General features: G+C 43.7%; 1 protein-coding gene across 4 annotated transcripts in view; it reads right to left on the bottom strand.

The window, feature by feature from the left end:
* Window positions 1–25,316, bottom strand: part of FHL1 (four and a half LIM domains 1) — a 66,249-nt gene extending 40,933 nt beyond the window's left edge. The window contains exons 1-2 of one of the 4 annotated variants that reach the window (XM_073543542.1): window positions 25,199–25,299; window positions 16,493–16,668 (exon numbers count right to left, since the gene is read on the bottom strand). In XM_073543542.1, the coding sequence (XP_073399643.1) occupies window positions 16,493–16,643 (151 nt within the window). In that variant the 5' untranslated portion in view covers window positions 16,644–16,668; window positions 25,199–25,299. Of the gene's footprint in view, window positions 1–16,492; window positions 16,669–18,580; window positions 18,602–25,198 lie in introns of those variants that run through there. The other 3 variants (XM_073543543.1, XM_073543545.1, XM_073543547.1) reach the window with 3 other exon arrangements.
* Window positions 25,317–25,705: the final 389 nt, after the last annotated feature.

The following is a 25,705-nucleotide window of genomic DNA, read 5'->3' as shown; positions in this document are numbered from 1 at the left end:
GTCGTGGCACATTCCCAACTACAGAAGCATGACAAATCTACAATATATGCATTATGCATATGTAAGCCGTACCCTCCATTAGTGATCCCCAATAACATGGCGTCAAGGTCAATTCTCCAGGTGCCCAACTATCAGTGGTTCATCATATCCCCAGTTAAAAAGGAAAAGCACTATCTGGCCTACATAGTAAAAAGTAATAAATGCACTGTGTGTATATCTATGTATGTATAGTATGGGTTCACATAAACATAATTAAAACAGCACAATACATACAGACAAAACATTGATATATCATACAATTTTTGCTACGCCGCACACATACAACAGCATACAATTACAAACTTCATAACCACAACTTCACAAGAGCCGTAATCTGTAATGTACGATGCAATAGCTGTTTAGGATGAACCAATAAAATGCAGATCTAACATCATGGCTGGACAGGCTACATATTTATAGAGAACTATATGCTCCTCTTACATGGGGCACGTTTACTGCCAAAAATGAGCATAGAAAGTCGATCTGACTGGTTTAGCGCTCGATCACTCTGATCAGCATGTGTCCTTCTGACTGTACACCGCGGTGCGGGACGGTGGATGTCACGGTGACCTTTTCATTATCTGGGAGGATTAGCTAGAGAACACGGCATTGTTGAACAAGTGAGATCATTGCTTATTTCTACTGCTGCATTAATACCAGTGAGTGATCTTCATCCACACATGCCCTGAATCATTATCTAAACTCTCCTTCCATAGCAAGCTCTGGAAATAAGTCCTGAGTGCTGATATTGAGGATTCACCATGGAGCAGCAGGCAACGCGGACACCACACACACGTCCTTAGAAGCCTTTTTTGGAAAGTACAAGGTCAAATCTCTCTCCTTAAAATCATCTTTGCATCTGTGCCTCAGTCTTGCTATAAGTGTATGATGACTGTATGGAGCAATATGCAATGTACAGGGTCAATATAGAGTTCACATTCCCATTTTGCTCTTTAAAGGGAACCTGTCAGCAAGGTTTTGAAATGTTATCTGAGAGCAGAATAATGTAGGGGCAGAGACCCTGATTCCAGCAATATGTCACTTACTGGGCTGCTTGCTGCAGTTTTGATAAACTCCCTGTTTTATCTACTGTAGATCTACCAGGTCTCTGAATGCTGAGCTGTGTATAATCCCACCCACACCACTGATTGCCTGCTTTATTTGTACACTGTGCGAAGGCAGAAAGTTGCCAACCAGTGGTGGAGGCGGGGTTGCACAGAGAAGGAGGACTAGTCCTCTAGTGATAACTAGACAACTAGTCCTCTAGTGATAATCTCCTGCTGATAAAACTCTGTTATTAAAACTACATTGAGCACTCCAATAAGTGACATCACTAGAATCAGACTCTCTGCACCTACATCATCCTACCCTCAGAATAATTCACAAAAACCTGTTTACAGATTCCCTTTAATACTTGATCATCCTACTATGTGATTTACATATGAATACTTTTATTGAGTATTCATTTTATTGAGTATTGTTATTTCAGGCCAGGAAAAGGGATCCTCACAAATCACAGTGAAATAACAGCTTCATGCTCACTGTGATCTGTAGCCAACCTTAATGTTTTCCTGTAAGATAAGACGTAATTGGTGATTTGCAATAGTTATTTCCACCATTTCACAATTCTTACAACTATTGGGCAAATTTCCTCTTAGGAAAACACTGAGATGCGCACAGGTTGTGTTATTGTCATGATTTTACAGTGACTTTTGGATGATCTTGGGGAATATTAGCCTTAAGGAGTGGTTGATGATTCCCCACCGATATGGGGTGTGTTGTGAGTTCATTTTCCCCTTCACTACTGAGGCCCGATGAACTCCCTCTTCTGGTAAGGAAAGGTAGCGAGCCTGATTATCAGGCACCTGAGCCTAATGATGATGACTGGCTGAGTGGAGTTACGGACTGGATATAAGGCTGCCGACGCCCTCCTGCCCTGCGGGTGATTTCTCTGTGGGATCCTTGGAGATCAGTCTGAATTCCTGCTCTTCTAAAGCTAAGTTTTTTTGCGCTGCTTTTTGCATTTGTGCTTTGACCTTGTTTGCTTTGTTTTTCTGGATTTCTGCCATTCCCTGCTGGGGTGAGCTGAATTCCTTTAGCTCTGTCTTCTGAAAATACCGGAGTGCTGATATAGTTTTTGGAGCCTAGCTGCTTCAGGGTCTTTTTCCATATCAGCTGTTGGCTTATGTCTTTGATAGGGTTTTGGCAGATTGCAGACAGCAACCGTCCTTTCCTGTCCTGTTTAGTTTAGCTTGGGCCCCATCGTTTGCTCAGCCTATCTTTCTATCTGTGTGAGTGTTTTTTCATCTTGCTTCACCGTCATTATATGTTGGGGGCTGCCTTTTACTTTGGGGTCTGCTCTGGGGCAGTTTAGATTTCCTTTTCTGTCTTTAGGCTATTTAGCTCTCCGGCTGTGATCGAGGGGTCTAGGGCACCGTAGGAACCCCCCACGGCTACTGCTAGTTGTGTTGATAGGTTCAGGGGTCTGCAATCTGATAGTTGCCAACTTCTCTGGTTTTCTGGACGTAGCTTCTAATTTTGTGTCTGCCTCCTACGGTGACTCATTCATAACAGGGGTGCAGCTGAGGTTGGTGCTGCAGTTCAGCCATTCAAGTCCTTGCAGCGCCAGGCACGGCAGCACTATATACAGTAATAAGCCTGGATAAGCTAAGAACGAGCTGACGGAGTTGCCATTACTTTTCTTGCTGCAGCCTAGCTTTGGTTTTTATAAAATATTTTTTTGTCAGTCAATAAAAAGTTCAAAAAAATATTTCTGAAGTGGCTCAACTGTCAGTAAACATCCACTGGATTTCGCCTACCGCTGTTCTAAAGAGACCAATTAGGACCATTTTCTACATACCATTGGCAACATTTAAAAGAGCATATACAGGACTTTGTTTAAAAAAAAAAAAATTAACTAAGCCCTAACAGGCAGGTTGTTGCGACCTACCAGCCTGTTGTGTCCGACACGGCACAGTTCTTCCCCGGCACAGATCGCTCCTGCCGGCGATTCAGCTGCTGTGTCAACAGAGCAGCACTTCCTCTTTCAGGCTGCTCTGCGGACAGGGTGTGACTGCTAACCTCATTCATATTGATAGCCAGCTCCCTCAGTTAGGCAGTGGTGATCTGGCTGTCAATTAGTATTCCGTTAGCAGTCCTGCCCTGTCAGCAGAGCGGAAAAGAAATCTACACTTTGTAGTCTTGACATCAGCAGAAGCTGCTAAATCCCTGACAAGAGCGGTCAGTGACCATTCTTTGCCGGTGGAGATCGGTTCCATGCACAACAGGCAGGTAGGTGGCAACTACGAGCCTGTTAGTGCTTAGCCAAATTTTTTATTTTTTTTTAACTCCTTTAATGACATAAAAGATGTGGCTGGTGCTGATGAAAGTAGCAATTGCGGAAGTCCTGAGGTCATGTGTTTCAGGGACTGGACTTTCTCATTTCTCAGTCTACTATGCTACCTGTGCCTCTGTTCTACTAATGACTCAAAAATCCAAATTTCCTATTCTCGTCTCCAAGACTTCTCACGTGCTGCCCCAATTCCCTGGAACTCACTACCCAGAACAGTTTGAATAATTCCCAATATCCACAGTTTTAAGTGTGGACGTAAAACACACTTCTTCATACTGGCCTATCACCTCACCTCACTTATCTATCTCAGCTTTGACCTTCCAAAATTTTCTTCAAAATCAGGATCCTCATAGCATCAGTTTACACACCTCCATGCACTTAGTAGCCCTCTGTACTGTGCAGATACTGGCTGGTGACCGGCTCATACAGTGCTATGTAAACACCCTATGTAATATATTATGGCTGACCGTACAATACAAGCACTTTTCACCATTTACCTTTCGTGTCCCCCATTTACTCATAGATTGTAGCTTGTGATCAGGACCCTCACTCCTATTGGTATCTGAATGATGTGTTACTCTATTATATCTTTATTGTCTGTACAAGTCCCCTCTGTAATGTTAAGTGCTGCAGAATATTGTTAGCGCTATTGAAATAAAATTATTATTCCTCCATCTGTAAAAGATGATGTTCCAAAATATGCCATATTTGGCCTTTTTTTCCCATCTGCTACTTCTATCTCAGGAGAATAGAGTGGATTGTTTTCTGCATTGGCGTGTGTTGGGCTACTTTCCCATTTGCATCTGTGCATGTCCACAATGATACACTGGAGACATTCTGGGTGTTTTTTTTCTTTTAGGGTTGATTTAAAGGGGTTGTCCGGGACTTTAACATTGATGACTTAATCAATAGGGGTCAGATGTACAGTATCCGGCTGCGGTCAATGTACAGTTGAAGGAGCTGTGCTATTCAACTCCGCAACTAAGCAGTACCGGCTGTCTCTGGCCCTGGAAACATCTGATTGGTGCGGTGCCGGGTGTTGCACAACCACTGATCAGACATCGATGATCTATTCTAAAGATAGACCATCAATATTAACGTCCTGGACAATCCCTTTAAGCTCAATGATAAAGCAAAAGCTGAAAATGTGAAATGTATAAGGGTTGCCAGACGAGGGGGAGGTGGAAGGTCTGCAAACCAGAGGTGTGGAATGCTTCAAATAATTGTAGGATATTTTTTCATTTTCTCCCTTACTACTAAGGTAAAAGGAGAGTCACATCCCTTAAGTACAGACATTATTATGTGTCTTTACTGAAAATAACACCAACTACCCATCGGAAGACTGATCTGTAGAGTCCAAAGGTCCATTAGCTCCCATCTAGAAGAACAGTCTGTTCTTTGTGGCAAGCAAACAGCGTATTATAAGGGATTACTGTAGCCAGGAAGGAAGCAAACACAACACAACACTCCTTTATAGGGCTCTGTCCTGTGTCATGGTTGGACTGAAAAGTCCCCAAAATTTTTTAAAAATTATGTTTAAAAAAAAATAAAAAATCACATTGTGTAAATATAGTAAGTTACTAAACAAAACTCCAGGCGACACAATGAAATAAAATACTCAAAGGAAGGAAATGAAAGAATTGCTAAAATAAATATAAGGATGGAACTAATTGAGGCCAAAAGTATGCAAAACACTAAAAAACAGTGGCCAAATATATATCTTATAGTTAAAACAAAACTGAGTGTCCACCTTTGGTAAAAGCCGCATAAATACACATAGACAATAAATATTTATTGGTCAGATGTAAAAGTTTGGGTACCCTTGGAGAATTTGTGGGCTCAGATATCTTTGACCAAGGTTTCAGACAGTAATTAGCCTGTTAGGGTTATGGCTTGTTCACTATCAAAGTTAAAAAAGGCCAGGTGATGCAAATTTCCCAGCTTTAAAAAAAACCCAGCCTCCTCTAACCTTGTGCCAAAAAACAGCAGCCAAGGTTTCTTCTAAGCAGCTGCCTGGCACTCTGAAAATTGTGAAGGCCCACAAAGCAGGAGAAGGCTATAAGAAGATAGCAAAGAGTTTTCAAGTTGTCCTTTCCTCAGTTTGAAAAAGTAATTAAGAAATGGCAGTTACAGGAACAGTGGAGGTCAAGATAAGGTCTGGAACACCAAACAAAATTTCAGAAAGTGCTGCTTGTGGGATTTCTAGAGCAGCAAATTAGAATCCCCACTTGACTGCAAAAGTCCTTCAGAAATATTTAGCAGACTCTAGAACTGTAGTACATTGTTCTACTGTTCAGAGACACCTGCACAAATTTGGTTTCATGGAAAAGTCATCAGAAGAAGACCTCTCCTGCGTCCTTACCATAAAATTCAGTGTCAGATGTATGCAAAAGAACATCTAAACAATCGTGATACATTTTGGAAAAAAGTCCTGTGAACCGATGAGGTTAAAATAGAATTATCTGGCCAATGATCAAAGGTATGTGTGGAGAAAAAAAAGCACACAGAATTTCAGGAAAAGAACATGCCTAGATTTTTCTCTCGTCACTTCACCCACTTAGACTATTTATTGCTGATGCATCACACACAAATCGGATTACAAAAATATTAAAACACAGGTTGTAATGTAACAAAATAGATAAAAAGCCAGGGGGTGGTGTGAATATGTTTGCAAGTCACTGAATATGAATGCTTGTCAAAAACAAGACAAATAATATCACAGTAGACAATTTTCTAAAATATTGCAGAAAACCCTATCTACAATGCGAATGACAGGACACAGAGGTGGCAGCAGTAAAAGCGAGAACAGATTCTCTTATTGAAGCGATAACGCAGCTGCCATAACACTATTCACCATCGCCCCCTGCTGGATATAAAGGGAAATTTTCAAGTAATATGAAAACTACAGTGGGCTTTACAAGCGACCAGACAAATGGCAGCACATGTAACCACCGGTACTGTGATACCTGAGGATATACAATGGCTGGGGTCAAAGTGACGAAGATGTGACAACATGACTATCACATTGTGAGATCTTCTGGATTCAACTTTTGTTATCCTCTGAGAGAGGTATACATGATACCTATGTGGTCACTGGTAAAGGACACCTCTAATGGGCTGTATTCAGATATTCGTGAAACACGGCCAAAGTACAGACCATAATTTCCGCACTGGCTGCAAGTCTCCAGACCTGAAGCCTTATAGGAATACCGTATATGTCAGGAGATCCATGGTAAGGTTCTAAAGTCGTGGTCTGTACTCGATCGGTGAATTCAGCATATTATTAAAGTGCCAAATCATTAACTTCAATCACGTAAATTGCCTCTAGCGCTACCTATTGGAAGTAGCAATACTAAAAGTCAATATTGACCCATTAACAACCCTTGCCATACAACTTAGGATAAAAGACAAACCAGAAACTCCATTTGCACACACGTGTTTTGGGCTGTTTACCTCTCATCAGTGCAAAGCAAGAGACCTAATTTTACTAGGCGAGAGGCCTCTGATTGGGGGAGTAAGGGGTAATGTCTCTCCTTGTGGACATCGATGAGAACTTAACACACTTTATTGATATGCTGCTAAAAAATATCCATATGTAAATTGACAGGCTGATCTGTACCATGTTAATTCTTTCTGTACATGTTCACCACATATCAATATAAAGCATGTAGATTTATTATAAAGAAAGCCAAAACAGCGTGCAGTTGCTTTGTTCTATGCCCAACGTGAGGTTAGGCATGGAGAGACGCTTACATGCACCGTATATTACTGCACCATGAAGAGTTTTTGGAAAACACATTACATCACGAGTGGCTTATTTCCAGCAGCTGATATCATGCAGATCTATTGGGGTATGGAAATGAAAACATGCATTTTGTCTGAACAGCAGAGAAACCTCAGGAGCGCTCGTGCAGCCATCTGGTTAAAATTCCTTCCCGAGTGAATGTAATCTAAATGGAACACGAGGTGCCTTTTCCTGCCACAGAGTCTGTGCCAAATATTTTTTAGCTTTCAGCAGTTTTCGCTCTCCTTCACCAAGTCACAATTTTTCCAAGTAGTTAAACCTTGACTAAGGATCACCCAAGCAAATTGACCTAATTTGGTAAAAAAAAATGTGGTGAGGGACAAGCAGATTTTTCCTATTGTGTTATCTGAAACAATGGAGATAATAGGTCCCATGACGGTCCCTCATCACTGGTCTGGCTTCTCTCATTGAGGCAATCAGCTGTTATCACCAGGGGAAAACACTTATCTTTGCCTGTATCATTACATGGCAATAGAAAGGCTTGGCAGTCCTTTTCATGCATGGATTGTCTATCAAGCAAATTAGCTCAAAAGTTGTAAGGGGCACCCAAACTTTTCAACAGGCAAAATCGAGGCATTTAAACTCCACATCCAGGAAGCCTCCAAAACAGATGGACCCTCCAATTATAGGCAGGGTTTACCTAAAACCTATCCATTTTGTTCCAGTTTGGCAAATGTGAGCCCCTCTATTATGACACTCATACCTACCCTTCAACTCTGCGTCTCTGCTGCTGCTCCCAGTGTCTGGTATTGGCTGCAGTGCTAATATCAGACAATCAGTGAGTTCAAGTTGACAGGACAGCAGGAGCCACTCAGAGTTGCTAAGATCACTGATTGGCTGCAGTGCTGTTGAAGTCAGCACTGCAGACAATATCACACACCAGGATCAGTGGCATAGACTCCGTGCTAAATCCGGGAAGGGTGAATAAAACGCAGTTTGTCTTTTTAAAACAAACTGCAGTTGGAGAACAGATGTTTTCTAAAAGCAGAAAACTCCTTTAATGATGGAACTAGAGAATGGAACACTGGAAGCTGGTGGCTCAGGCTGATGAATGTCTTCTTTCACATCATGTGGACATCCGGCTATGTGCAACACTTACCTGGGGAAGATATGGCCCCAGATGCACTAGTGGTAGGTAGGCTGGAGGATGCAGTGGGATTCTCTGAGCAGTCTTCTGTTTGGGTTCTGGCCTACATGGTAATGTGACACCACCTATCGAAATAGTGCTAGTTAAGGACCAAGTACACCCCATCATGAACACGTTCTTCCCTAATGGCAGTGGCCTCTTTCAGCAGCATAGTGTGCTGTGCTACACTGCAAAAACTGGTCCGGATTGGTTTGATGGAACAGGACAAAGCATCTAAGATATTGACTTGGTCTTTATATTCTCCTGATCTCAATCTGATCAAGCATAAGTGGAAAACAAATCTGATCCAAGGAGGGTCCAGCTCCCAATTTACCGGCTATATTGGATTTGTTGCTAATGTCTCCATGCCAGATACTACAGGACAGCAGATGTTTTGTGGGACCTATGGCCATGTCAGACCTGCTTCAACAGTTCCATTACAGTAAAAAAAATAATATAAAGTTTATTTTTCAGGACTACACTATAATATTCAAGCATTTATCTAAAGCAGAACTTGATCATCCTCATCATGTGCTACTAGGAATCCTGATGAATTTTAGTCTTAAAAGCTGTGAACCAGTTATATGCAAATTGCCTCTTCAGAAAGAAAGAGGACTTTTACTCTACAGCGCCACCTATTGGTAGTAGCGATCCTACAAGTCACAATCAACCCTTTAACGAGTCTTGTAGTATGACTTAGGATACAAGCCAAATCAGAATCTCAATTTGCAGACACGGTGTTTCGAGCTGTTGGCTCTCGTCAGTGCAAAGTATGAGATCTGATTTGGCAAAGTGAGAGGCTCTGGACTAGGGTCTAAGAAGTAAGGTTTCTCCTTGCGGAGAGTGACATGCCAGCTGTGGCTTGTCAAGGTAAGGAGACTTATTCGCCGTGCAATGCTCCTCTGGGAAAATAATATGCAAATTGCCTCTTCAGAAAGAAAGAGGACTTTTACTCTACAGCGCCACCTATTGGTAGTAGCGATCCTACAAGTCACAATCAACCCTTTAACGAGTCTTGTAGTATGACTTAGGATACAAGCCAAATCAGAATCTCAATTTGCAGACACGGTGTTTCGAGCTGTTGGCTCTCGTCAGTGCAAAGTATGAGATCTGATTTGGCAAAGTGAACCAGTTAATGATGCACTGGCCCAGGATAAATGTTCTTCTGTGTAGCTTGTCTGATCATTCCGCTAAATACACAGATACACAGATGATGTCACTCAGGAATGCCTGCTCTGAATCAACAGGAGTCAGAACAGCCTGAATGTTTTCATGAAAAGCAAGGATTTTTTTCGCCTGAATTAGTTGAAAATCTTAGAATCCATATTTGGTTATAGTTCAACCTGAAGTATTAGCTTTTTATGGGGTGAAGGCAGCCGTTGAAGGTCTTGACCAGGTGCCAACTCTAGGCCAGAATGATTTTATAATGACATAAGTAGTCTCCTTCCCAACTCTTGCAAAGCTCATCATTTGCAAGATAAAAAGGAAAACGTTCCGTTGTGGAATTTCATGGTTTCCAAGGTTGAGAGCTGACAAAGATATTGAGATAAAAAGACCATAAACTTGTAACAACAGGTAATCCCTTACTATGGAAGCACCGTCATCCAGGGGCGGAGCGTGGACAGGGGACCTCACTCCCATGAATTTAGAAACACTGTAAATTTTTAGAAGCATGTTTAGTACTCAGCGGGCTGTGCTTTTCTTAGCTCAATAAGTTGGTTTTTCCATACTACACCGCCAGTTTTAAATTTATAGACGTTACTGACACAAAGGATAAAGAATTATTGATGGAAAATTTAAACCAACTTCTACTTGAAAATATTAATTACAGTATGTCTAATAACCTGTAGGAATGTGGGATACAGTCAGGCACGTGGAGGCAGAGCAAGGGTTAAACAGGTTTATTTACAGGGGGATGTGCTCCACGCAGGGAGTGAGGGATTGTAGGGTGACAGCGAGGAAAGGGGCAGAACTGGAAGGTTGGCAGGGTAGGTGAGGAACGGGCGGGAGTTCTGTAATAAAGATGTTAAACTTATCGGACTGTGGGCTTTTGTTGTGAGGGAGTACAGGGTTCCAACGGTGGCACCGGCAACAGCGGCGCGGGTTGTCTTGTCGCAGTCTCTGTCAGGCAGGAATCCAACGGTGGCACCGACAACAACGGCACATGCAGTCTCTCTCTCAAGTCTCTGTCCACAATGAAGAAACGGCCTCTGGGGAAAACAACAGGATGCTGGGCGGTGAGAGGGGGTCCTGCTCTCACCACTCTTAGTCACAAGTCTACACTCAGAACGTGTCACCGCAGGGACAGTGCTGCGCTCCTTGGTCAGTCCAGCTATTACTCTCAGGGGCTCAGATCTGTCACTGTGCACGCCGGGCCTGCACGCACTAGCGACTGTCTCAGGCTTGTCAAGGGAGTCTCCTCCGGTCATGGAGGCTGGCGGGTCCACGTTTACAGAGAGGGCACTCACCACGTACTGTCGGTCTGTCTTAGTCCTCAGCAGGAGGGCTCTTTTGAGTATGTGGGCACTCTTGGGCAGAGTGGGTGCGGTACTCACTGTCTCCTAGTGTACGGCACCTGGCTTAGCTCCACACACTCCGCTCTGCTGGCATGGCTAATTCCGCCAGCACCACAGCTCCTATTCTGAACAGCAGCAGCACGGCCTGTCACAGGGTCAGCACTCTCTGGAGGGGGAAGCAGAGCGCGCTCTTCTCTGCGTGCTGCACTTGGCGCCAACTCCTGCTGCAGCGCGCGCTTTTCCTTCTTATATCCCTGTGTCAGCGTGCTCTCCCTAGGCTCTCCCCGCCCCCTCTTGTCAGCAGGAAACTCAGTCTCTCCTCTCCTTCCCTCTTGCAGCAAGGGAAGGTTCACCTCCTTCAGGTTTCCCCCCAGAAACAGAGGATGCAGCCCTTTCAGTTCCGGACCAGGCATGCAGGTACCCACGGTCTGGTCCTCCTTCTTACATATGCATATCAGATAACACCTTCTCTGAACACCTCTTGGAAACTCAGGCGTTTGTAAGTTGAAAACTATTGGAATAATGCTAACTCACTGGGGAGCGATCCAAGGTATCACAGGAACCGTTTCTATCTAAAATCCGACAGGTTTATTTCAGTACTCATAAACCACATCACAGGAAAACTTAAGTAAAGCCTTTGGCACATAGTGAAACATAAAGTAACAAGTCCATACAATAGTGCTGGTTAGCCCGCCTGGCTTTTAGAGTCCAGATTCTTAATCCTTAAGCAAAGGCACTTAATTCAAGATATCTACACACCTCCATACACACAGACATGTGTGAGACAAACAGTGAACCACACCCAGGGGTGGAGATATGGTGAGAAGCCATCTCTCCCAACTCTTTAGGCTGAGTTCACACGTAGCGTTTTTTTTGCGTTTCTCCACGCATTCCTATGGGATTCCGCAATGCTGTGCTAATGCTGCGGTTTTTACCGCGGCGGAATCGCTTCGCGGTAAAAACCGCAGCATGCTCATTAATTTGCGGAATCGCGGCGATCCCTCACCCATAGGAATGCATTGTTCCGCTTATTTCCCGCATGTGGCTGTGCACACCATGCGGAAAGTAAGCAGAACAATTGCGGATGGTACCCACGGTCCGGAGGAGAGGAGACTGTCCTCCGGGCTGTGGGTACCATATCCCTGTAAAAAAAAGAATTTAAAAATAAAAAATATTGTTATTCTCACCCTCCGGCGTCCCGCGCAGCCTTCCCGCTTCTCTCCACGCTCTCGTTCCCAGTAGTCCTTTGCGAAAATGCTCGCGATGACGTCCCTTCTCGCGGGATCGCGAAGTCTCGCGGTCATTCGCGCGACGTCATCGCGAATTACCGCGAGACGTCGCGATCCCGCGAGAACTGACGTCATCGCATAGGCGGCCTCAGTAGTAAAAAGTTGGTCACACTGTCAAACACTATGTTTGACGAGTGTGACCAACCTGTCAATCAGTTCTCCAAGCGATGCTACAGATCGCTTGGAAAACGCTTGCATTCTGCAAGCTAAATACGCGTGCAAAATGCTAGTTTTTCCGCGGGAAAATCGCGGGAATTTAAAATGCGATTTTCCCGCGGACTGGAATTCCGGAGTTCTCGCGGTAATTTCCGCGAGAGTTCCGTTACGTGTGCACTTAGCCTTTAGCTGCTCAAAATCAACCTGTCTTGGCTGATTAACCCCTTCTAGTCCTATATGTACTAAAGCATTACTCCAGGTTTATCTCCAATCTACTGGGTGTCGTACAGCCGCCTTACACTATTCAGACTGTGACCTATTGAGTTTTGAGAGATCAAAATGTGAAAACCTGTATTAAAATCTAATTATTAATCACCAGAGAAAAGGCATTACAGGGAGCCCACTGAAAAAAAACTAGTGTTCCAATGATTTGAATGGACACTAAGGCTATGTTCCCATGATGAATTTTTGGTGTGCTTTTACCTCTGCATATTTAAAAAAAAAAAAAAAAAGAATGCAAGCAACCAATTTTACTTAATAGGTACAGAAATGAACCGTAGCCTTAGAGAAGATTGGTGTTCCATTCGTCTGTGTTGAGACTACAGTTAGCTAGAGCACAATGTGGCAAATTTAATAAGAGGTGAATGTCTTAACAAATTTATTTTATCTTTAGCGTTCTGGTGTACATGTATAGCAAATTTGTAACGCAGTGATACCTCACTTTCCCTTTGTTGAACCCTGTCTCGTTTTCAGACAAAAAAAATCATAAAAACTTAGGCAAATACCACTTGTGACAAATTTTGTGACTTTTTGACACCAGAATATTGCATTTAGGAGATGATGAACTCGCCCCCTAGTACTTGAATCTTTGAAAAAAGTAACTGTACAAGAATCAGATGAAACTATGGATACTTTACTAGAAATATCTAAAAAGGTTATGTTTACACATGCCAGACAGTTTAGTCATTACTGCATCCCATAATCCCCACCTTTAGTGGAATATTAACTATTTCCCAAATAAAGGGATTTCTATAATGATGTCCGCCTACATAACACTGTTAGCTCATTGTGCAGCTGTGAACACCCCCAGTGCTCTGTAGCAAAACCTTTTGGAAAGTGTCCTCTATTAACAAGTGCGTTTTATTCTACTTTTATCTGTAATGCAGATGTGATGTGGGATCCTCGCTAAGGAGATGTTTCTGATATAGAAGTGCTAAACAAACTAAAGTAACTTCTTTATTCCACCCTCATCTATTTCCCGGAGAGGTACTGGTATTATTTTTCCAGCAATTAGTAACAATCTTAGTAATGTGACTGTATCGGTTCCTGTAATAAACAGACTACGAACTAGGGTGGACTCGGTAGTCATGTATTGTGGTCTCCTAATTCCTCTAAGTCAACACCATGACACAACACTTCTCAAGGCTAATGTTTATATCTTGTCAGCACAGGGTTCTGAGGACAATACCTGCTATATATCCTACCCTTGTAAGAAAGCGAAGAGCGGCTACTCTGGAGCTACATACTGTGTAAAAAACCCTGGGTTCCCCTAATTATGGAGTTCTTTTCCATTCTGCCATACGTCACTCCAGTGGAGAGATATTTACATTTGTTGCTTTTGGAGCACAGTATGTGAAATCTCTGCTTGAAACCAACTGTCTTCTCTGTTGACATGGGTTTTCACCTTTCCTTTCTAGACACTGGCAATCACGGTTCAGCCGCATCTGAGACTGCAAGTTCAGCTACTGAGCTCTGATTGGAAGCATCTGGGTATGAGGGAGGGCTGAAATTGTACACTCCCACAGAAGACTGAGGAAACTCCCAATTGGACTGCAAGCAGAAATTTCCCATATCGCGCTTGAAAAAGGAACAAAGGTGAATATTTCTACACTGGAATGACGCGATACAAAACAGAAAAAAGTGACAAAATCAGGGGAATTTAGGCCTCCTATAGTATTTAATTTATGCGAGCAAGGGACAGGTCCCAACACAACATGGCATTTGTGTCTGGCAGTCCTATATTCAATAAATGGAGCAAATGCCAAGGATGCGCATGTCCACTCCAGTCAAAACAGCCCCGATCTTGATGTTCCAGAACCCAGATATGCAAAATATCCCATACTTTATAGAGGGGATAACTTCTTCTATTACACCATATAATACACATGGCATGTCTGTGACATAAACTGCATCAACGAATGAGAATCTGACTGTCAATCACAGTGTAATATAGGTAGGAAAGGATAAGATGGGTAGGTGTAAAAAAAACAACAAAAAATAAAACAGAACCTGGGACAGAAAAGCATGTTATTCATTGAGGTCGATATGTCTAGTGATGTGTCTTCACAAGTTTTACACACATAAATGCACAATTATTGTCGGCATATTAAATCTACAGTGCTATGCTGATACTTAGGAGGAATTTCTGCTCACCAGCACATAACGTGGCCTCCCCTGTCTGCCAGACAAAATTGTGCAAAAGTGGCTTTGTTTATAGAACTTAAGCGCTATTCCCTACGGCCATTAGAAAAGTTGGCGCCATTACAATACCTCTACAGTCAAACATAACGTAATGCCCCGTCATAAAAAAGCCATTACCTCTACCTGTTATTTTTACTGTTCAGTACAAATGGTTTTATGATGTGATACCACAATTTAACAGATTGTGTTATAAAGTATCATCGTTTTCACTTTTTTGCTCATAAATCAATAGTTCAAGTGAATAGATGAATTTCTGGAATACATTATGTTTTCAGAGAAAGCAGCTTATTTCTCCTCTCTGCATGATCTTTCACTCTCAATACATGAGTAAAAATCTGAATTAATTGAATGAACACATTTTCATATTTCTGAGGAATAAGATGATAGTTGCCACTTTTGATATTGTATGGAGAAGGGAGGATGGATGGAGGGAGGAGCAGAGAAAGATAATTTGAAGCACCAGCATATGCTTTAGTCCAGATCAGATCACCTGTGTGTAGCAGAAATGCTCTCTTGCTATGAGCGATGACCACTGGGTGGCACTCATAGCATTCCGCAATGACAACCGTAGAGGTCTGCTGGAGATCATGTCACGGGGTCACCGATGGGCGGGATTAGTGAGCACTTCCCACGCGATCACATTAAATACCAATGTCAGCGATTGACAGCGGCATTTACAGGTTAACAGTCGTGGGTGGATCGTGACTCCACCCACGGCTGTTAGGGGAACATGTGAGCTGATCAAAACAGCTAAAATGTGCAGGGAAAGATGTGAGCTCAGTGCTGGCGTCCACATCAAAGGGAGGGATACGACATGCGCCGTACTAGTATGGAGCATGTCATGAAGGGGTTAATTCTCCATACGGATCCAGAGATATAGGCCTTATTATTTAGTGGTTATCTTTATGATCATTACCAAGGGTGGGGTAAAGACCATAAAAATTAACACAAAATAAAATTACCTATATCTCTGGAACTGTGTGGAGGATTAACTCCCAATATGCCTTTTAATGGCGGCCGTTAAGGGGCTTTATTCCTCAGCTTCACTTTTTAACGGTGCTGAGGAATGAGTGTATAGCGCCGCCACGCGGCAGAAATTCACATGGGTGTCGGCTGTACATGACAGCTGACACCCTGCGGTATTGGCCCTGGACTGTTTTTAAGCCAATTGGGGCTGATTAACCCCGTAAATACTGCTGTCAATCGTAACAGCTGTATTTAACTGGATACAAGGGGGATTACAAGACCACCTTTGTAACCATCAGACCCCCGCGACAAGAATCGCGGGTTCCGATGGTTACTATGGTACCCTGTGATGATGTGATGGCCCCAGCGTACGGCAACCTGGGAGATCCAGGTCTCATGCACTGCAGTACATAAGTACTGCGGTGTATAAGGCAAAAAATAAAGTTAAAATTATACATGTCCCACAGTAGAACTAAGTAAAAAGAATGAAATAAAATATGTGAAAGAAATAAAAAAAAGAACACACAAATCACTAAAAGCCGCTTCGCCACACAAAACACAGTCTTTGTGTTAAAATAAAAATAAACAAAAAAAGTACATATAGTTGGTATTGACACGTCCGGAGCGACCCGCTCTATAAAACACAGGAACGAAGATCCAGCGAGGCAACAGGCAAGTATGATAAAAAGCAAGTCTCAGTCACACTGGAACCACCATGCACTTTTACTTTTCTACAGTAAACTTGTTTTTTAGCATACTTACCTACTGCCTTGCTGGATCTTCGTTCCTCAGTTTTTGCCTCAGTCTTCCCCAGGCTTATTTGTGTGAAGCAATCAGCAGCATCCATGCTGCAACTTGGGTGACCAGACTCTCCTTTCCCGTTTCCCCCTCTATGACTGTATAAAACTGGCATGTTATTTATTCCGTATGGCGAACACCTTAAAAAAAAAAAAACATGCCAAAATTGTTTTATCATACTGACTCGCAAAAAAGTGAATACAAAGTGATCAAGAAGTCGTATGTAGGTATCTAATGAGGTCGATGGAGCCGCTTTGAACTGGTCATTGTTCCGTGGGTGTCCTATCATTTTAGGTGTCTTTTTAAAACACAAGTGTGGGCGACCACAGATCTGTGCATGCCTACAAAGATGGATATCACCGGAGCAAAAGCCAAACGGAAAGTTTCTCCATCTGCCTTATGGTGGATGGTTCTGTTGGGGGTTTCATCTGAATTGCATTTTTGTGGGGTCTACACGGAAACCCCAATGTAAGTGCTCTGCATAGAACACAAGAATGTGATCCAGCCTTATACTGGAAGTGTTCAAAAAATGTTATGAACTCCAAAATGTTACCAATAAAAACCCCAATTTATCCCATACAAAACCAGCCCCCACTCAGGTCTGTCACCTGTCACTAGAACTATAGGGGGTTTCCACATTGTTCTACCAGTAAAATGACATGGCTCCCCGCCCCCTGAAATAAAACCCAGTGAATTCTGAGCTCCCACATCCAAGTGCCCCTTCGCTCTGAGCCCCACTGTGCCTCAACCACAGTAAGAGGCCACATGTTTAATTTACAGAGTGTGCGTTGGCAAAAGCAAAAACTGGGCACAAGGTATGGGGGGGTGCTACAATGTATGTGGGCACAAGGTATGGGGGCGCTACAATATATGGAAGCTCTACACTGTATCGGGACACAATGTATGGGCACTAGACTGGCAGATTTGCATTTCTCCAGAAAAAAACCCTGGCATGGATGTTACAAAATAGTCTCAGCAGACATACATGAATGTATTGAGAGGTGAAGTTTCTACAATGGGGTCACTTTTATTTTTTTTCTGTTTTGGCACCTTCGGGGCTCCGAAAATGGTGCCTGAGAACTGTTCTATCAAAATCTGTGCTCCAAAAGCCAAATAGCGCTCCTTCCTTCTCAGCCATGACGTGTGGCCTAACAGTAATTTCTGACGACATATGGGGCAGCAAGGTGTCCGTGAGAAATTGTCCAATATATTATTGGGTCCAGTTTCACCTATTAACCCTTGTTTATCTGACAAATTTGCAGCACATATAAAAATTACATTTTTACCATTAAAATGTCATAATTCCATATCCTAATGCTATAAAATTCTGTGAGACACCCATGGGTTCAAAATACTCACTACACCCCTAGATGAATTCCTTAGGCAGTGACGTTTCCAATATGGAGGTCCTCCGGGGAAGGAAGGGGTTTCTGCTGTTCTGGCACCTCAGGGGCTCGGTTTATGGAGCACACGATCTATTCAAATGAAATCTGTGTTCTAAAAGTCAAGTAGCACTCTTCCCATCCGATCCCTGCCGTGCGCTCAAACAGTAGTATACAACCACATATGGTGTACTGCCGCATTCGGGAGAAATTGTATTACATGTTATGGGTTCCAATTTCTCCCAATTACCCTCATGTAAATTATAAATTTGGTGCTAAAACAGTATTTTTGAAGAAAAAAAATGTTTTTGTTCTCAAATCTAACTGTTATAAAGTTTTATGAATCACCTGTAGGTTAAAATGCTCAGTACACACCTAGATTAATTCCTTGATGGGTCTAGATTCCAAAATAGAATGGAAATAACAATGCGCAGGACTGTATTCCAGACAAATAGCGCTCGTTCCTTGCCATGCTATGTGCCCAAACGTACATTTTTTTCCCCACATATGGGGTATTGCACTCGGGAGAAATTGTGTAACAAATTATGGGGTCCATTTTCTCTTATTTCCCATTGTGAAAATTACAAATTTGGGGCTAAAACAACATTTTTGTGAAAAAAATTAAAACTTTCAATATGACAACCTAATGTTAACAAAATCTGTGTAGTACCTGTAGGTTCAGAATGCTCACTGTACCCCTGTATAAAATATTTGGGGGGTGTAGTTTCCAAAATGGGGTAACTTGCGGAGGGTTTCCACTGTTTAGACACATCTGGGTTTCTCCAAATGCAACATGATGCCCGCAGGCAATTCCATCAACGTCACTCCTTCCTTTCCGAGCTCTGCCGTGCGCCCAATCAGTAGTTTTCCTTCAGATATAGGGTATCAGCATATTTAGGACAAATTACACAGCAAATTTTGAGGTCAATTTTATCCTGTTATCCTTGTGAAAATAAAAAAAAATGGGGCTAAAAGTGCATTTTTGTGAGAAAAATTTGATTTTTTGTTTTATTTTCATTGCTTTATGTGATAACCTTCTGTGAAACACCTGGGGATTCAAGGTGCTCTCCACACATCTAGATACATTCCTTGAGGGGTCTAGTTTCCAAAATGCGGTCACTTGTGGGGGGTTTCCACTGTTTAGGCACATCTGGGATTCTCTTAAGTGACATGGTGTCCGCTCTTGATTCCAACCATATTTGTGTTCAAAAAGTCAAACGATGATGCTTTCCTTCCGAGCCCCGCCATGCGCCAAAACAGTAGATTTCCCCCACATATGGGGTTTCGGCATACTCAGGGGAAAAGGAACATCAAATTTTGGATAAAAGAAGGGGAGAAGCCAGTGCTGCTTATGGTCAGAACGCAATACATACTGTAAAGTGCATATGCACATATTGATTTTTAACTGTATTTCAAAATAAGACATTTAGCAAAAAATGTATCAATTATTTGAGCCACCCCACCAGGGCATTCTCATTTAGGGCAGTCCTCCTCTACGTTTTTTATATTCGCTGTGCCATTACGGCCTCCTAAATGTATTAAAAACAAGACCACATTAAATGCAAATTGTACCTGAAGCGTTTCTGAATCACTCCCATGGAGCAAGAAAAGGCGAGTGCAGATAAAGGTTGACCAAGTCCAGACATAGACATTTCAGTGCTAACCTCCACACTGCCTGACCAGCACCACAGATGAAGGGTGATACAGGCCCAGACACAGGTGCACAATCAAACAGGTGCACAACAGCCTAGATCACTCACAATGAACACAGAAAGAACAGCGAACATAACCCAGCGCGCACAGCAACAGTGGTTGTCAGCCACAACCAATATCAAATAAAAAAGGGGAGAAGCCAGCGCTGCTTATGGTCAGAACGCAATACATAAAGTGCATATGCACATATCGATTTCTAACTATTTCAAAATGAGACATTTAGCAAAAAATTGATCAATTATTTGAGCCACCCCGCCATGTCAAGGCATTCTCATATGGGGCAGTCCTACTCTACGTTTGTTATATTCGCTGGGCTATTGCGGCCTCCTAAATGTATTAAAAGCAAGACCACATTAAGTGCAAACTGTACCTGAAGCATTTCTGAATCACTCCCATGGAGCCAGAAAAGGTTTTTGGGGTTCAGTTTGCCCTGCTATCATTATGAAAATAAAAAATTGGGGGCTAAAAGAAAATTTTGTGAAAAACAGGAAAATGTTAAAGTTTTCCCTTCCACATTCCTTTAGTTCCTGTGAAGCACCTGAAGTGTTAATAAACTTCTTGAATTTGTTTTTGAGGCCTTTGAGGGGTTCAGTTTTTAGAATGATTTTAATTTGGCCTCCCACTTCAAATGTGGTGCGATCCCTAACAAAATGGGTTTGTAAATTTTGTTGAAAAAATTAGAAATTGCTGATCAACTTTTAACCCTTATAACTTCCTAACAAAAAAAAAATGATGTTTGAAAAATGATGCAGATTTAAAGTAGACATGCAGTAAATTATTTATTAACTATTTTGTGTTACATAACTCTGGTTTAAGGGCATAAGACTTAACAGTTTGAAAATTTCAAAATGTTAGCCAAATTTCCGATATTTTCTCAGATAAACGCAAGTCATATTGAAGAAATTATACCACTATCATGAAGCACAATATGTCACCAAAAAACAGTCTCAGAATCAGCGGGATTCATTGAAGCGTTCCAGAGTTATTACCATATAAAGTGACACTGGTCAGATTTAAAAAAAATTGGCCTGACCATTAAGGTCAAAATGGGCTCAGTCACTAAGAGGTTAAAGAAAAAAATGCATGCTCAGGAGCAGGAGGAATAAAATAATAGGTAAAACTCCACACTCCGGACATGGTGACCAATCTTCTTCAAGGATAAATGCACATTATGTATTTTTTAAGCAAGATTCCAGTCTGAAAACAACTTGAAAACCACTAAATGCTCAAAACAATGAACATATTCATTTCTATGTAAAACGACTGGCTGTTCACTTGTCTGAGCGCCTTTTAACCGTTAAAATAAGTGACCTGACCATTCTTCAGGTGTTCTCGGCTCTGAAGACACTCTGTATTTTATGAAAAAGAAGTAAAAAAAAAGCTAAAAAAAAACATTGGAAAATGCCAGGTTACTTTTTGAGTGTTTTGCCAAAGTTTTTGCTTTAAAAACCACTGGTAGTGAAAAATGCAAGGAAAAAAAAAAGAGACACCATATAAATGTTGGAAAAATGCTCAAAAACCCAGCGAAGGCTAGGAAACAAACAAATATATGATGAAAAAGATGCCTCAGAAAAAAAAAAAGTCATTTTCTCAGAGGGTAACAAAGGATAATGGCAGATATTGCGACGATGATGATGAGAATAATGGCAGCAATATAATGAACCTAAGGGTAAGTTCACACTAAGCGTTTTTCAGCATTTTTGTCTCTGAAGCAAAACCTGATCTCTTGGCAGGAAAGAAGTTGCAGAAAAAAGCATTTTTTGTTCTTACATTTCTCAAGGCGTTTTAGTATTGAAACAAAGTCCTATTCTAAAAAATAAGGTTTTGGCACAAACACTGCAAAAAAAATGATACCTGCATTTTTGGTGCATTTTTCACCACCCATTCAAATCAATGGTTGAAAAACACTGAAAAAAAATGCTGAAAAAGTGACATGCTCTATGTCCAAAAAACCATGCAAAGCACAAAATACTGATGACAAAAAAAAGCACAATGAGATATCTGAAATCTCATAGGCTTTTCTGGTACTGTAAAAAACGACTGGGGTTAGATGACGTCAGGTTGCACAATAACAGATCACTCTGGGTAAAACAGGTGAATGAGGTCACAATGCGACCCCCTAGGGCGTCATGACAAACAAGAAAGTAGCAATAAGTCCAACTGCTTCCAAAGTTTTGTTACTAGTTTGTCGCAGCTCCTGGGGATCACAAGCTGACCCCACTCACCTGCATTAGGCAGTAATGTCGCAGCACCCAGGGATCACAAGCTGACCCCACTGACCTGCATTAGGCAGTAATGTCGCAGCACCCAGGGATCACAAGCTGACCCCACTGACCTGCATTAGGCAGTAATGTCGCAGCACTCGGGGATCACAAGCTGACCCCAATCACCTGCATTACGCAGTAATGTCGCAGCACCCGGAGATCACAAGCTGACCCCACTCACCTGCATTATGCAGTAATGTCGCAGCACCCGGGGATCACAAGCTGACCCCACTCACCTGCATTAGGCAGTAATGTAGCGGCACCTGGGGATCACAGGCTGACCCCACTCACCTGCATTAGGCAGTAATGTCGCAGTACCCGGGGATCACAAGCTGACCCCACTCACCTGCATTAGGCAGTAATGCAGCGGCACCTGGGGATCACAGGCTGACCCCACTCACCTGCATTAGGCAGTAATGTCGCAGTACCCAGGGATCACAAGCTGACCCCACTCACCTGCATTAGGCAGTAATGTCACAGCACTCGGGGATCACAAGCTGACCCCACTCACCTGCACTAGGCAGTAATGTCGTAGCACCCGGGGATCAGAAGCTGACCCCACTCACCTGCATTAGGCAGTAATATCGCAGCACCCGGGGATCACAAGCTGACCCCACTCACCTGCATTAGGCAGTAATGTAGCAGCACCAAGGGGATCACAGGCTGACCCCACTCACCTGCATTAGGCAGTAATGTCGCAGTACCCGGGGATCACAAGCTGACCCCACTCACCTGCATTAGGCAGTAATGTAGCGGCACCTGGGGTTCACAGGCTGACCCTACTCACCTGCATTAGGCAGTAATGTCGCAGTACCCGGGGATGACAAGCGGACCCCACTCACCTGCATTAGGCAGTAATGTCGCAGCACCCGGGGATCACAAGCTGACCCCACTCACCTGCATGAGGCAGTAATGTCGCAGCACTCGGGGATCACAAGCTGACCCCACTCACCTGCATTAGGCAGCAATGTCGCAGCACTCGGGGATCACAAGCTGACCCCACTCACCTGCATTAGGCAGTAATGTCGCAGCACTCGGGGATCACAAGCTGACCCCACTCACTTGCATTAGGCAGCAATGTCGCAGCACTCGGGGATCACAAGCTGAACCCACTCACCTACATTAGGCAGTAATGTCGCAGCACCCGGGGATCACAAGCTGACCCCACTCACCTGCATTAGGCAGTAATGTAGCGGCACCTGGGGATCACAGGCTGACCCCACTCACCTGCATTAGTCAGTAATGTCGTAGCACCTGGGGATCACAGACTGACCCCACTCACCTGCATTAGGCAGTAATGTCGCAGCACCCGGGGATCACAGGCTGACCCCACTCAGCTGCATTAGGCAGTAATGTAGCGGCACCTGGGGATCACAGGTTGACCCCACTCACCTGCATTAGGCAGTAATGTCGCAGCACCCGGGGATCACAAGCTGACCCCACTCACCTGCATTAGGCAGCAATGTCGCAGCACCTGGGGATCACAAGATGACCCCACTCACCTGCATTAGGCAGTAATGTTGCAGCACCCGGGGATCACAGGCTGACCCCACTCAGCTGCATTAGGCAGTAATGTAGCGGCACCTGGGGATCACAGGTTGACCCCACTCACCTGCATTAGGCAGTAATGTCGCAGTACCCAGGGATCACAAGCTGACCCCACTCACCTGCATTAGGCAGTAATGTCACAGCACTCGGGGATCACAAGCTGACCCCACTCACCTGCACTAGGCAGTAATGTCGTAGCACCCGGGGATCAGAAGCTGACCCCACTCACCTGCATTAGGCAGTAATATCGCAGCACCCGGGGATCACAAGCTGACCCCACTCACCTGCATTAGGCAGTAATGTAGCAGCACCAAGGGGATCACAGGCTGACCCCACTCACCTGCATTAGGCAGTAATGTCGCAGTACCCGGGGATCACAAGCTGACCCCACTCACCTGCATTAGGCAGTAATGTAGCGGCACCTGGGGTTCACAGGCTGACCCTACTCACCTGCATTAGGCAGTAATGTCGCAGTACCCGGGGATGACAAGCGGACCCCACTCACCTGCATTAGGCAGTAATGTCGCAGCACCCGGGGATCACAAGCTGACCCCACTCACCTGCATGAGGCAGTAATGTCGCAGCACTCGGGGATCACAAGCTGACCCCACTCACCTGCATTAGGCAGCAATGTCGCAGCACTCGGGGATCACAAGCTGACCCCACTCACCTGCATTAGGCAGTAATGTCGCAGCACTCGGGGATCACAAGCTGACCCCACTCACTTGCATTAGGCAGCAATGTCGCAGCACTCGGGGATCACAAGCTGAACCCACTCACCTACATTAGGCAGTAATGTCGCAGCACCCGGGGATCACAAGCTGACCCCACTCACCTGCATTAGGCAGTAATGTAGCGGCACCTGGGGATCACAGGCTGACCCCACTCACCTGCATTAGTCAGTAATGTCGTAGCACCTGGGGATCACAGACTGACCCCACTCACCTGCATTAGGCAGTAATGTCGCAGCACCCGGGGATCACAGGCTGACCCCACTCAGCTGCATTAGGCAGTAATGTAGCGGCACCTGGGGATCACAGGTTGACCCCACTCACCTGCATTAGGCAGTAATGTCGCAGCACCCGGGGATCACAAGCTGACCCCACTCACCTGCATTAGGCAGCAATGTCGCAGCACCTGGGGATCACAAGATGACCCCACTCACCTGCATTAGGCAGTAATGTTGCAGCACTTGGGGATCACAAGCTGACCCCACTCACCTGCATTAGGCAGTAATGTAGCGGCACCTGGGGATCACAGGCTGACTCCACTCACCTGTATTAGGCAGTAATGTCGTAGCACCCGGGGATCACAAGCTGACCCCACTCACATTATGCAGTAATGTAGCGGCTTCATCTGGATGTTGCAGACTTGATAAACTTGAACGTAAAGGGCAAAGATGCCGCAAAAACGACTAAAAAGAAGTCGGTGTAGACACTTCAGGAAAATGACCCCCGTTATTGTAAAGACGCCGTGTGCACATAGCCTTACATTTTACACCCAAACTCCGATTCAATAGTTCGCCAAACATTTCACCCATCAACAGTTGCTGTACCTACTGAAGATTATCACAACAGTCAACTGATCACAAAATTTACAGCTTAGAATTAGTCTGAAACCTCAGGAAAAGTAAAATTCCTGAAAAGACAGCAACAAAGATAATGATGCAGAGGTTGTGTCAGAGTGCAGGGCAATCACTAAGCACTTAAAGGGTTAAAACTATTTGCAAAATGTCTAATGGGCTAAAGAAGAGACAAACTTACTGTGTGCTGCCTGCTCCACAGAGAGAGAGTGACAGGCGAGCTGCCTGTGTGACAGAGGGAACTACAACACCGCCCCCTTCTGGTGAATGGGGGGTTCTAGAACAACAGCTGCATTCTTCCTCTGCCCCAATGGGAAAGAGCAGTAGTATTAAATATAGAGAGACATTGCAGAGTGCACAGACTTGTTATATCTGGAGAAAAGGGGCATGTATCTAATAAATGTACCGATAGTGTCATATGTAATAATAATAATAATAAATGTTATTTCTATAGCGCCGACATATTCCGCAGCACTTTACATTTCGGAGGGGATTTGTACAGACAATAGACATTACAGCATAACAATAATCACATCGATCATAACAGATACCAAGAGGAATGAGGACCCTGCTCGCAAGCTTACAGTCTATGAGGAAAGAGGTAGACACGAAAGGTGGGTGGTAACAATTGCCCTGATTGTATGGACCAGCCATAATGTTAGGTGTGTGACAGTACGGACACAGAGGG

The sequence above is a fragment of the Dendrobates tinctorius genome, unplaced genomic scaffold (assembly GCF_039654945.1).
Source record: "Dendrobates tinctorius isolate UK_male_01 unplaced genomic scaffold, ASM3965494v1 ptg000133l, whole genome shotgun sequence".
Taxonomy (NCBI): Eukaryota; Metazoa; Chordata; class Amphibia; order Anura; family Dendrobatidae; genus Dendrobates; species Dendrobates tinctorius.
The sequence above is the reverse complement of the archived record's forward strand: the minus strand, read 5'-3'. Positions and strand labels throughout refer to the sequence as shown.